The sequence below is a fragment of the Pecten maximus genome, chromosome 11 (genome assembly GCF_902652985.1).
Source record: "Pecten maximus chromosome 11, xPecMax1.1, whole genome shotgun sequence".
In the NCBI taxonomy this organism is placed as follows: domain Eukaryota; kingdom Metazoa; phylum Mollusca; class Bivalvia; order Pectinida; family Pectinidae; genus Pecten; species Pecten maximus.
The window spans coordinates 23,212,124-23,225,453 of NC_047025.1; the positions used below are offsets into that span (position 1 = coordinate 23,212,124).

Consider the following 13,330-nt stretch of genomic DNA (forward strand, 5'->3'; position numbering starts at 1 on the left):
GATATCTCGTTCGAAACAGATTCCGGTCTAACCGGTCACATCAGTGTCGCTAACTTATCAGACGATTTCCAACTTCATATGGGCTTGATTTTGAAAGGTAGGCCTTTGACATCAGTGAATAACCACAAAACTAAAATTCAGTATGCATACACAACCGGAAATTGTGTCGATAATCCCGGTTTTTTTACAAGATTTTTTTTATAAATACTTGACTTTTAATGTTGTTGTGTCTTGCATTTTTGAACATTCGGAAATGAGTCCCTGTGAGTGTGACGACTTTGACAATTTCGTATAGATCAATAATGGCGCTTATATTAATTTCGTGTGACTACATTTTTTAAATTATAGAATTATACTCTAATAACTTGTGACGTTGCTTTATTTTTCGTTGTGACTTCTTTGAATAAATGCTAGCATTCAAAGCTCTCTAGGCCGAAAGTAACTGGCGGCCATTGTTTAACATACAACACCTGGAGATGTATTCCTACACTGACCGAATCACTGTAAATTGTAGTATACAGTCTCATGAATACCATTTAGTTTACTAACGACATATTGACAAATGCAACACAGAAATGTAAATAAATGTATTGCAAAGTAAACCTTTATTGAAGATAAATGCAATTTTAGAACAATCATACAATATGTATAATACACATGTATACGAAAATGAAATAAAGCCTTTTAAAGACTAAAATGTGTTGTTTGATATTGATGAAACATACAGAGAACTGTTTCTTCGTTTTATGTGTCTTGTGCCCAACCATCCAACTCACTTAGAAAATCAGGATACCTCATGCAAAAAAAAAAACAAATTTAAAACATTCAGCAAATATCAATCAAAGAAATAACGTTTAGGGACATTATCAGTCGATGCCAGACGGGAAAGGAATTTCTTTTTACAGCATAGTCCACTTTTACAGAACAATGTTTAACAACCGCTCGAGCTCTACAGGTTCGTAGATGACCCGGAATATGTACATCTATGTTACCAAGTGTTATTTATCGTCATGAGATGTGACCAATAATTATGTATCACCATGACAACGATTTTATGAACTTGAAAAATGTTTTCTTTATAAACGTATCTATGAATCTAAAACTCACTTAGAAAATCAGGATACCAACAAAAGTGTTGGTAGCTTAGGACGCAACTCATTTGATGAAAAAAGAAGAACGTTTCTGAAGCAGATCTTCTACACACACTCAAGAAATGCCAAATTAAGTATTGCACACAATTGCCTATGAATGCGAATGGCCATTTTAATTTCGGGATTGAAAATTAACGTTTTCAGATATTTAAATGCGATTGGGGAAATCGTTTACATTTAGATATGTATCAATGACCTTACGTTACGTTATATCCTGAGAAAGCACCTCAGTCTGGACAAAACAACGAAACGTATCGAGCGAAAGAGCACAGGAACTAAAAGAAAAAAACAGTACATGTATTTGGAAAAAGGCGATGACTATACTTATTTACAAAATCAAATAATGGTGTATATTACTACAAAATAGAGATTTCAGATATCGAAGATATCGAGTATTCAAGTCAGGAAAATGTTGCTTTCTCGTCATTTGAAATGGATTTGAATCGTTAACCCAGAGGTTTATCTCGAGAGAACAGGAGAGCACACAACTCAAAAGAGATGAGCAGTTGAAAGAAAATGCGATTAGCATTAATACATTAATAAAAACGTAAAAAATTAAACACGGTATATATGAAAATGAAATAAACATTATTGACAAGAAATTTGCATTCCCACCTCCGATTGAATTCCCTTAGCTTCTAATCAACAATAATCCATTTTAAATATTCCTTCCTTTAAAATGCATGCACCGTAAATTACAAGTTTGTAAATAAATGTTGTCTCCCTAACTCCCAGGAGTTTCCTTGTAAAATCAATACATACAGACGGCTCCGTTCACATCCTGAACCTAACACAAAGACTAATTCAGTATACATGTACATGTCAATCTAATGACCGTGTCATTTCACTCCTGAACAATAATATGGTACACTACTCATTTCATTTCTGAACAATAATATGGTACACTAAAAGGAATAACAAGCATTACTTTAATAAGTGTATGTCATAATGATAATACCAAATGTCAAACATGGGCAGTAAGTGAATTTAAACGGTGAGGATGAAGTTCGTGATATGATAGTAGATACACGTAGACGTATCATGTACCCGATATGTATCTATGATGGGAATCGATGCAATCGCAGAAAAAAAATCTGTGGATCAAAGTAATTTTTTATTCGGGAGACTTACCCTATCGCTTCTCGTTCCCAATCTGCTTTTCCTTTCCTCTACAGCCTCAAAACTTAGCTGTATACAGAAAGTGTTCAACTTCCGGTAAATGTATGAAACCCGTGTTTGGATTTTTAATGTGTATGAAATTGCACCCGTATTTGTATCTTGGTCGAAACATGCTTGTGTCTGTTCGAGATGTTTATTGATTGTTTTTAATTTGTATCCGGTTGTTTGATATCTCCATTTCCTGCCTTTCAACATATGCCTGCCTGTTTGAATCTTTCATTTTGCGGTTTTCGGACCGTATTTGGTTGTTTAAAACCTGCATTTGGCGGTTTGCAGTCCGTATTTGGTCGTTTGAAGAATGCATTTGATTGTTCCGAGCATTTACTCGGTTGATTGCAGCTCGCATTTGACTGGATGGAAATTGAACATGAAACATTTGGCTCACTGTCGCTGTTACGTGTGTCGATGGCACTGCCATGTGTCCATTGACCGTTCGAGTTTGTTTGACTAATATGCCCATTTCCAAGCTCGTGATAGCTTAATGCCGGCTGGTCATACCTATAATGGTTTGTGCTGGAACGATTCTGACGAATCCTACACTGTCGGTCATATATACAGACTAAAACAGCATCCTTGTCCTCCAGTGATTGTCTTTGTTGGCGGTTCATTACCTCTGATGTTTTTAGTTGATTTTTCTCGTCCATGTCTCGCCTTACGTATGTCAGCCAATCGTTAATCCTCTCCCCCAGCTCTGGACATTTCACGTTTATAGGACACGCAGGCTCTTGTTGTATCTGTAAAAAAAAATCATTTGAATTTTGTTTATCTATATCCATTACTCCAGAGACCTATGATAGAAAGTTACATAGGTCTCTGATCACTCACATAGAAAACAAATCGCATATTTTTCCACTTGGTTTCTCAGCAAATGATTTTTAACAAATTATTACAACTACATACACATTCTTTCCCTTAGAGAATCCCAGGACAGAAAGGGAGATGTTCTAATATCAGTACATCATATAATTTGACACGAAAAGCTGTATCGTCAATGCTGCATGCATTAAAAACGTTAACGGCGACGGTCCAGAGCGGCACGATCATCCTCAGTGCTAGTCTATCGTATGGTTTTATATCAGTAGCAATTCTGCATTTTCTTGGTTAAGAGGATTCACGGATAAGCTTTGCCCCGCCATAAGATGCATGGTCCTCACAATAGTCGAACTTAACTGTACGATTTCAGGAGGTTGCGATTATCGAAGCGATGTAAACAACAGACATCACGTGAATAAATCAGGTTAGAATAAAGAGCAATTACCATATGGGACTTGGAGATTTGCAATATGGCAAGTGTTCTTCTAGGAGTCACCACAATACTGGGTAGCCCATATCTAGATATAATAATTTGGCCATAATTCTTCTTGAAACATAACCTGGCCTGTTTTCATGCCTGATAGCCTCGCTTCGCGCATCGCATCTTCAGGAAACCGTTCAGTGGAATTCGACCACTGTTGCACTGGCACACGTTTCGTAAGTTACATTTATGTAATAGGTAAAATGTTATGTTGTAGTTATGTTGAACGTACCACAGGCGCTTGCATAGAAAATGTGATTTTCAATTTTTTTTATGACAGTGGTATGTGTAATCTGTTAAGCACAAGGTTGGCAACTCCGCCACGAGCGAAACGGCACACCACCACACTTCAATCGACTAAAACACACATTTATTCAAACTGACACGGCGCATACTATATACTACCGCCATCTAGAAACATTTATCTTTAACCTATCGTGTCACTCAATACGAATTGTTACATCCAAAACACAATAATCCGTGAAAACATTGCCGAATTCCTCCAACAAAACACCATTTTCCAAACTGCTCCCTCAGCCTGTCCAGATTCTTCTTTTACATACGGGGTTGAAAGGTCATGTGCTTATACAATCGTCTGTCGCCAGGTGCACTTTTTGGGGTCATCTCCGAATGCATTTTGTCCGGAAAACGCTTTGGCTCGTTGATAAGTTTCGTCTAATTTACGATTATTTGAAGAGTTTCGTCGAATGAGCGATGATTTATAATCATAAATTATTTATTATTTTGAATTTGAGAATACTGTGCACCGAATATGACAGTACACAGGAAAAGCGAACGAAGTCAAGAATGCCTATTATGCAATCACATTCACGTAGTAAGCCTAGACATTTCATACTTTAAAATTAAAAATGTAGAAGGGAAATGGATTAGCATACTTTTGTCACAAAGGTAGAAAAAATGCTTATTTATTGATTAACTTTTGTCAGTTTACTGAAATAAGGACGAACAAAAAGAAAAGTGAATCACGAATAAGACTGTCATCAGGTTACTGGAACGTATACATGTGAACCAACATTGCTTACTTTAGACCTGTTCATTTATTTCCACACATTTTTCAAATATCATGTCGTTATCAAATACGAAGATCGTACTTCAGACTTGCCAAACGATTTGTACGTTATGTGATCAGTGATCCATCATCAATTTATTTGCATGAGTCCGACAATGTTAGATTTAAATTTCCCAGAAATTCTTCGAGTTCCATCAAAATTTTATGAGTACATATATGCAAGACTCGGGACTTGCATATAGATTTATCACTGTGTGATTATCGAATAGTGAGGATGAGTTTCATTTTATTTTGAACCCTTTTTTATTCGAATTTTTGAAACCGTATTATTTGCTTACTTGATTTCGATTTTCATAAACTTGATATCATTTTGCCGCTTAGTGTCAACAATATGCATAAACTTGATATCATTTTGCCGCTTAGTGTCAACAATGTAAAAGAATTTAACGCATTGTAAAGTATTCTTCGTAATACTGATTATCTATGTAATTCCACTTTACATCGCATATATAATATTTAAGTTATTGATGAAATACCTTATTAAGTGTAATTAAGTGTGTAAGCATCCAACGCGCGCTCCTCTAAAAATAATAAAGCTTGCTGAAGGGCTTACAGAATAAAGAAACTGAATTGAAATGAGAAAGAATACAGAATACTTTAGGGGTATTTCTAGTAGTTAGTTTGTGTCAACGCCAGAATTTAGCCGCAACTATCAGCTATTACCCCATCGTCAATATTTTATAAAAAACTCGAAAATATTTTAACCGTACTCTACTGATTTCATGAAACTTAAGTCAATATCCCCCAGTCTTGAACAATTTAACCTCTTATCTTACCGGTCAAAGGAGTGGATATAACGGAGGAGGGGCCAAATTGAAACGGCTCGCGCTACGGCGCCGCATTTAAAACTAATTCAACAAAGCCACCCCTCGAAATTTTGGATCACTCACGCGTTACACAGCCCTTTTTGATTTCAAAACGAAGTTTCAACAACTACCGAAATGATGCAGTTGAAGAAAAGGAAAGGACGATCTCATCACTGGCATTAAAACTTGCTATCTAATAAGTCCGTGATCTCACAAACGACGTCCTGTCAATGCACCTGTAAAATAAAGTATGCCGAGATGACCCCAAAAAGTGCACCTGGTGACAGACGATTATATAAACGCATGACCTTTCAATCCCCGTATGTAAATGAAGAATCTGGACAGGCTGAGGGAGCAGTTTGAAAAATGGTGTTTTGTTGGAGGAATTCGGCGATGTTTTCGCGGATTATTGTGTTTTGGATGTAACAATTCGTATTGAGTGACACGGTAGGTTAAAGATAAATGTTTCTAGATGGCGGTGGTGTATAGTATGCGCCGTGTCAGTTTGAATAAATGTGTGTTTTAGTCGATTGAAGTGTGGTGGTGTGCCGTTTCGCTCGTGGCGGAGTTGCCAACCTTGTGCTTAACAGATTACACATACCACTGTCATAAAAAATAATTGAAAATCACATTTTCTATGCAAGCGCCTGTGGAACGTACGTGTGTGGGAAGGCATTAACAATGTAGATACTGTATGATATTCCACGGGCTATACTATATACACCTACCTTCCAACTATCCGAACGACGATCTTGCTTCTGTAGATTCACGGTTGGTCTGCAGCTTTGGGACGACTTTCCGTTAACCATTGTTCTCTCGATATCTCCCATATTTTCTACAAACAAAATACGAGTATCCGTCATTAAGGTGCTTGTGTGAAATATATCACTTAGTTCATTTTGTCCTGTTTTGATTGAACTTTATTTCAATATGAAATGAAAAAAAATCTGTACAACAATAATCACTTCTTCTTCTTCTTCTTCTTCTTCTTCTTCTTGTGATGTGACCATTGCATGTGAAGTCTATTTAATTGGTTGTATGTGAAGTAGAGAGCAAAAATGCTCCGTGGTATACATACACTATCGTAGATGGATTGTGTTCAGCCTCCTCGAGCGGATCTCAGGAAAGGGGCTATCCACGACTAATGATGGTAATGTGTTCCAAAGTCTGATGATGTCAGGAAAAAAAGAATGCTGGTATGTACTAGTTAAGTGCCCTTACAAACAGTATGAAAATTGCCGTGTCATCTGGTGATGGTTCCTGTTGGTATGAGGTACTTTGGTGTCATCTGATGGTGGTACCTGTTGGTATGAGGAACTGTCGTGTCATCTGATGGTGGTACCTGTTGCTATGAGGAACTGTCGTGTCATCTGATGGTGGTACATGTTGGTATGGGGAACTGTCGTGTCATCTGATGGTGGTTCCTGTTGGTGTGAGGAACTGTCGTGTCATCTGATGGTGGTACCTGTTGGTGTGAGGAACTGTCGCGTCATCTGATGGTGGTTCCTGTTGGTATGAGGAACTGTCGTGTCATCTGGTGGTGGTACCTGTTGGTATGAGGAACTGTCGTGTCATCTCATCATACTGATTGTGGTTCCGAATGGTATGAGGAACTGTGTTGTCATCTGATGGTGGTTCCTGTTGGTCTGATGAACTGTCGTGTCATCTGATGGTGGTTCCTGTTGGTATGAGGTACTTTGGTGTCATCTGATGTTGGTTCCTGTTGGTGTGAGGAACTGTCGTGTCATCTGATGGTGGTTCCTGTTGGTGTGAGGAACTGTCGTGTCATCTGGTGATGGTTCCTGTTGGTATGAGGTACTTTGGTGTCATCTGATGGTAGTACCTGTTGGTGTGAGGAACTGTCGTGTCATCTAATGGTGGTACCTGTTGGTGTGAGGAACTGTCGTGTCATCTGATGGTGGTTCCTGTTGATGGGAGGAACTGTCGTGTCATCTGGTGATGGTTCCTGTTGGTATGAGGTACTTTGGTGTCATCTGATGGTGGTTCCTGTTGGTGTGAGGAACTGTCGTGTCATCTGGTGATGGTTCCTGTTGGTATGAGGTACTTTGGTGTCATCTGATGGTGGTTCCTGTTGGTGTGATGAACTGTCGTGTCATCTGATGGTGGTACCTGTTGGTGTGAGGAACTGTCGTGTCATCTGACGGTGGTACCTGTTGGTGTGAGGAACTCGTGTCATCTGATGGAGGTACCTGTTGGTATGAGGTATTGTCATGTCATCTGATGGTGGTTCCTGTTGGTCTGATGAACTGTCATGTCATCTGATCATACTGATGGTGGTTCCGAATGGTATGAGGAACTGTATTGTCATCTGATGGTGGTTCCGAATGGCATGAGGAACTGTAGTGCCATCTGATGGAGGTACCTGTTGGTATGAGGTACTTTGGTGTCATCTGATGTTGGTTCCTGTTGGTATGAGGTACTGTCGTGTCATCTGATGGTGGTTCCTGTTGGTATGAGGAACTGTCGTGTCATCTGATCATACTGATGGTGGTTCCGAATGGTATGAGGAACTGTATTGTCATCTGATGGTGGTTCCGAATGGCATGAGGAACTGTAGTGCCATCTGATGGAGGTACCTGTTGGTATGAGGAACTGTCGTGTCATCTGATGGTGGTTCCTGTAAGTGTGAGGAATTGTCGTGTCATCTAATTGTGGTTCCTGTTGATATAAGTTTGGCTGATGGTACTGTCATTAACACATGTACAATGCATCGTTATGACCTTACTCCTTGTCCTCCCTTGAAGGCTGGTACACAGTAGCTGCTGTAACATACCAGTACGTATTTCCTCATTGGTTCGTTGGTAATTTCCAGTCACGAATCTGGCCACTCTCCTCTGCACCATCACCAGGTAATGTTAGTTTGTTAGAACCTTTTTTTAATTATACGGTCAGACCTCGGGCATTTTCAATTTTAAATTTGATAATACAAATGATTTTTAAAAAATGATGCAGGTCTTAATTGACTTATTATTCAAAATAAAACTACAAATGTCTGTGGTTAAATCCATTCAATTTGACTGTCCAATGCGGTAGTTTTCGAATCATGTGGTCAGGCCAGACTAGTTAAGACAGACATCTATTTTTAAGAGACTGACTAGGTGTTACCGTATTACATGTTTATGATGGTAAGAATAAAAAAAATCAAACTCTAATTTACATCAGCAGACATTCCGCGATTTTGTCTTAATATGCTTCATTTTAGCCTGAACGAAACAGCCTGGGAGCGTAATTGGATAAGAAACTCTACAATGCCAGTTGACTTCAGCATGACGGGTCATAAAAATATCTCAGTAAGACATATGAATTCGGATTTTTCAAAGTAAGTTCATCACGGAAGTCAATTGCCTATCAAGCAGTTTATAATTGGGAATAATTTAATGATGTACGATAGAATGAATAACGATTCAGATTTCACCAGATTTTTGCTCGTTCAAGATGTAATTTCTCCACATATTTTATGGACAGTAGCATTAAAATTCCCTAAACTTTTAAGTATGATAAGCAATACAATCTTATTACGTGCTTATTTAAGAACAAATATTATCGAGTTGTTTCGTTTTAGTGGTATTTTACATAATGACCGTATAACACACACATAGTACTCCATTGCACAAAAAATTGAGTTGAGAGAAAACATACGGTGTCTTATTAGTACGGCTTTTTGAGAGAAAATCTAACGTGTTATTACACTCTTTGTCTGATTATAATTCAATTCATGTACTACTTGGGTGTAACCTTCCCTGTAAATTAAGCCCATCTGCCTTTTCTTAATTTTTTTTTTTTTTTACAAAATGTTGTCGTATCAAATTATAGTACGTAAAAATGTACGTACAATAGCAGTGTCGAACTAATTACTAATTCTTATTTTCTTATTGTATGTGTCTTTATGTTTATGAAAGCCTGACAACACCTTGCTGGTAGAGTTTTCCCCAACCTTGGATACCTCAAGCTTCCGAGATATTCTTCTAATTTTGTATGATTTGCTGTTAGCAAGACCTTTCTTTCTGCATTTACCGGACTACTGCAAGATTCATTAACTACCCCCTTCATCTCTGTAATTAACTGCTGTATTTTCATGCATCTAATTATCAATTAATACTACATGTATTTGAATTGTATTTTGACTACGATGTACATCTTTGTAACTCTTCAATTTAGAGGAAATAGACCTTTTCAGTTTAGGAATTCGTTATGTTCTAGCAAGACAAATTAAAGACCCGTAACCATTGTCTACCTGTCCGAAACACAATAAAAAAACACAAGCACATGCTCGGGTTTCTTCGGGGTTACTATCCTTGACATCTATACCAAGGCTTCAGACAATGAAGATCGTGTGAAAGTCAGTTCTCAGAATCTATAGATGACATCTCCCAAAATTAAGAGGACGGTAAATAAACAGATGTTTTATCGGTTTTATCAAGGTCTTTGATAAGGTGAGCCTCCTTATCCTGTAACTTGTAAGTTATGGGGATAACTGGAAAGATTAATACCTGGATACATAACTTCTTCACTAACATGACCCTAACTGTAGTAGTTGATGGGGAATGTCCGACTTTGCCCCAGTCAGAGCAGGGGTTTGCTTTGGTTTGGTTTTGTTTAACGTCCTATTAACAGCCAGGGTCATTTAAGGACGTGCCAGGTTTTGGAGGTGGAGGAAAGCCACCGGCCTACAGTCAGTACCTGGCAACTGCCCCACGTAGGTTTCGAACTCGCAACCCAGAGGTGGAGGGCTAGTGATAAAGTGTCGGGACACCTTAACCACTCGGCCACCGCAGGGGTATCTTCGCTAGCCAAGGCTTCTGATTACGTTACACTCCAGGCAGCCTTGGCTAGCGAAGATGGAACAGGGTCCCCCAAGGCTCTGTCCACGGGCCGAGTCCCTTTTTATACTACATAAATGATATTGCTGATGGAATAACATCCTTCATCAGACTCTTTGGCGACAACATCATCATGTATCTCACAGTAACATCCCAGAGAGATACAAACACTCGGCAAAGAGATATTGACCAACTAGCTCTCTGTGAGTCCGAATGGAAAATGACATTGCACCCTGGGAAATGCCAAGTCATCTCTGTCACTAGGAAGAGCACCCACTATTTCATAACTTTATGCATATTTCTGACTTATTCTGAACACGTATTTTCATCTACGTACAATCAGATTAAATGTTTTTATAGAATTTCAAATGCAAAAATGATTTAAAGTGATATTGAAAACAAAGAGAGCATAAATATCATTCCTTTCTTTGTTCTCAAACAAATTTAGGCACCCAACTGTCATCCGTATACACTACACGGCCACGAGTTAGAGCACGCGACAGAAGCAAAATATCTAGCTTATTCATATCATCAAAACAGCAAATGCCACCCGAGGCTTCCTGAGGTGCTATTTGAAAGTGGAATCCCTCACCATCAAGAAAAGGCATATAAGTCCCTTGTCCGCCCTCAGGCTAAATATGCTTGCACAGTATATATATATGGGGCCCTTATCATAAAAAGGAGTAAATCAATTATAGGAATTGTCCAACGGAGGGTTGCCCGTTTCGTTGCCAATCATTATCGAAACACCTTTAGCGTTGGCAGCATGTTAGACCTTCTCAGATGGCGCAGCCCCAAGTCCACAGAAAGGATGGATGCAAGGCTCATCATGATATTAATGATCAATCAAAACAAATTAAAAATAAAAAAATAAAAATAGAAATAAAAAACCAAATAGCCGTCACCAACAACCATCTCACTCCAGTCTCCAGACAAATTAGGCATATTCATCACACATCCTTTCAAACAATACCCTCGTGTAGAACGTCCGTCGATCATGAATATCATTCTTTCCTCGGACTATCAAAAATTGAAATAACCTCCCTAACGAAATGATCTCTTCCGACTCTCTACTATCCTTTAAATCAGCCACCTCATCTCACCAATATTTTTCTTTTCCTATTTCAATGTCCCGCACACTAAATGTCATAATCTTTACTATATTGAAGTAGATCGTCAACTGGTAGAAGTACCGATATTGTGTTGGGATTTGCCAAGTCCCTGTGGGTTTGATTCTTCAAAGTCCAGAGCCCCACTCGATTTGCACTCTTCTCAAAAGAGAAGCTTTCTAGGAAGATCGCATTCCGTTATATGTAAATCGAGTAGCCCGGGATAATATAACCCAAAATAAACAAGTTTTTAAGTTTTCTCAAACACTATGACACAAACACATGCATGCATGTTCATATATCGTTCTCTAGTGAAACTCATCACTCGCACACTTAAACATGGTCGCCGCCATGTTGGAAGATAAATCTTCCAGCTTCGAAACGGAAGAAGCAGAAGATCTTCCAGAAGCAGAAGAGCTATAAATCGAGTAACAGGAAGAATCTAGTGGGGCTCACAAGTCGATTACACCCGAGCCTCGATCGGGTGAACGGACCAAGGGACGTATATCTTATTATACCACAAAGGGCTTGCATACACGACACGTTTTCTGGGACCCAGAATGAAAAAAAAAAAAAGATAGATAACCCTGAGGTCTGACCCCAAAAAGTATAGCGTAGCCTGTACTTTATAATTCCACTGGAAGGCCAGTTTCTCGTTCAGTCGTAGCCACGGAGAAAATAATAATATTATGAAGATCTAAATGTGAAAATGTTAGTCTTACCTTCCGTGATTACTTGTGATTTAAGGCTTCGCTATGGGTTCCGAAATGTTGTGGTCTGTCGGAAATACGTTCGCGTGTGACTTTCCAGCTGCTATATTGCATTGCCGTTGTTATAGAGACACGCGCCATCCATTATGACGTCACTATATTACCACGCTACGTTTGTTCCAGTTGAATACGTCTTCGGAACAGCTCATCAGGACCAGGAACCATCTTATTAACGTGAATTTAGAGCATTGTGTATGTAGTTATCTATACATAAAATAGAAAAAAAAATAACAAATTAATCCTTCAAAAACATTTTCTTGTTTTTTATTTAACGCATTTTAATTTCAGTCTTCTGCATGACACGAAATAGGGTCCAGATAATCTTTTAGGGCATGCACGCCAAAACTCAGATGACGTTTTCGTAAAAAGAACAAATTTAAAGGCGCCTTTTAAATTTCTGTCCTGGTAAACCTTTCTCAGTGTTTTTCCTGTTAAAGAGTAGAATTAAGCAATAGAAACCTTTAACATCTGTTGATAATGAAACTGGTCCATTCATCCAGCTCTGTTTGCTCTCAGATTGTAGAATTTAAAATACCTGACAATTTAAATGGCTTTTTTTTTGGCATATCCTGTGATAAAGTCTTTATTATAACAAGAGGCCCATGGGCATTAACGGTCACCTGAGTTATGAGATATTTTAGCATATTTGGCCCCTGTGACCTTGAATGAAGGTCAAGGTCATCCATTTGAACAAACTTGGTAGCCCTTCATCCCAGCATGCTACAGACCTAATATTGGATCTCTGTGCCAGTTGGTTATTGAGAAGAAGTTGAAAATGTAAATTGTTTACGACGGACGACGCACGACAGACGACGCCGGACAAAAGGCGATCGCAATAGGTCAACTGAGACTTTGTCTCAGGTGACCTAAAAACAAAACATTAAACAAATTTTAGAATTACAATTTAAATTTTAGAAAATGTGAGCGAGAACTACGCCCTTGCACCTGAGGAAAAAACTTCAGGACGAAACTAAGCTTGCAAATAGGCGAAATGGCCAGAGGCGAAGCACCGGATCTATGCTTACAATTAAGTTTAATATTTTAAGGTTTATAGAACATTCGACATTTTTTTTTTATCAAACAACAATTA

At 38.5% G+C, this 13,330-nt stretch overlaps 1 protein-coding gene across 1 annotated transcript; it reads right to left on the minus strand.

Moving 5' to 3' along the window:
• Positions 1-595: 595 nt before the first annotated feature.
• LOC117337473 lies at positions 596-12,326 on the minus strand. Its single transcript, XM_033898469.1, has 3 exons — positions 12,193-12,326; positions 6,249-6,355; positions 596-3,064 (listed from the first exon to the last, which is right to left on the minus strand). Exons 2-3 carry the CDS (start codon positions 6,348-6,350, stop codon positions 2,519-2,521), a joined length of 648 nt encoding a protein of 215 aa, XP_033754360.1. The 5' UTR covers positions 6,351-6,355; positions 12,193-12,326; the 3' UTR covers positions 596-2,518.
• Between the last annotated feature and the right edge of the window lie 1,004 nt (positions 12,327-13,330).

Coding starts and splice junctions, on each gene's coding strand:
- LOC117337473 (XM_033898469.1), bottom strand. CDS start 6,350: ATGGGAGATATCGAGAGAACAATGGTTAACGGAAAGTCGTCCCAAAGC. Junction 3,065..6,248: donor GTCGTTCGGATAGTTGGAAG/GTAGGTGTATAT, acceptor TTTTTTTTACAG/ATACAACAAGAGCCTGCGTG.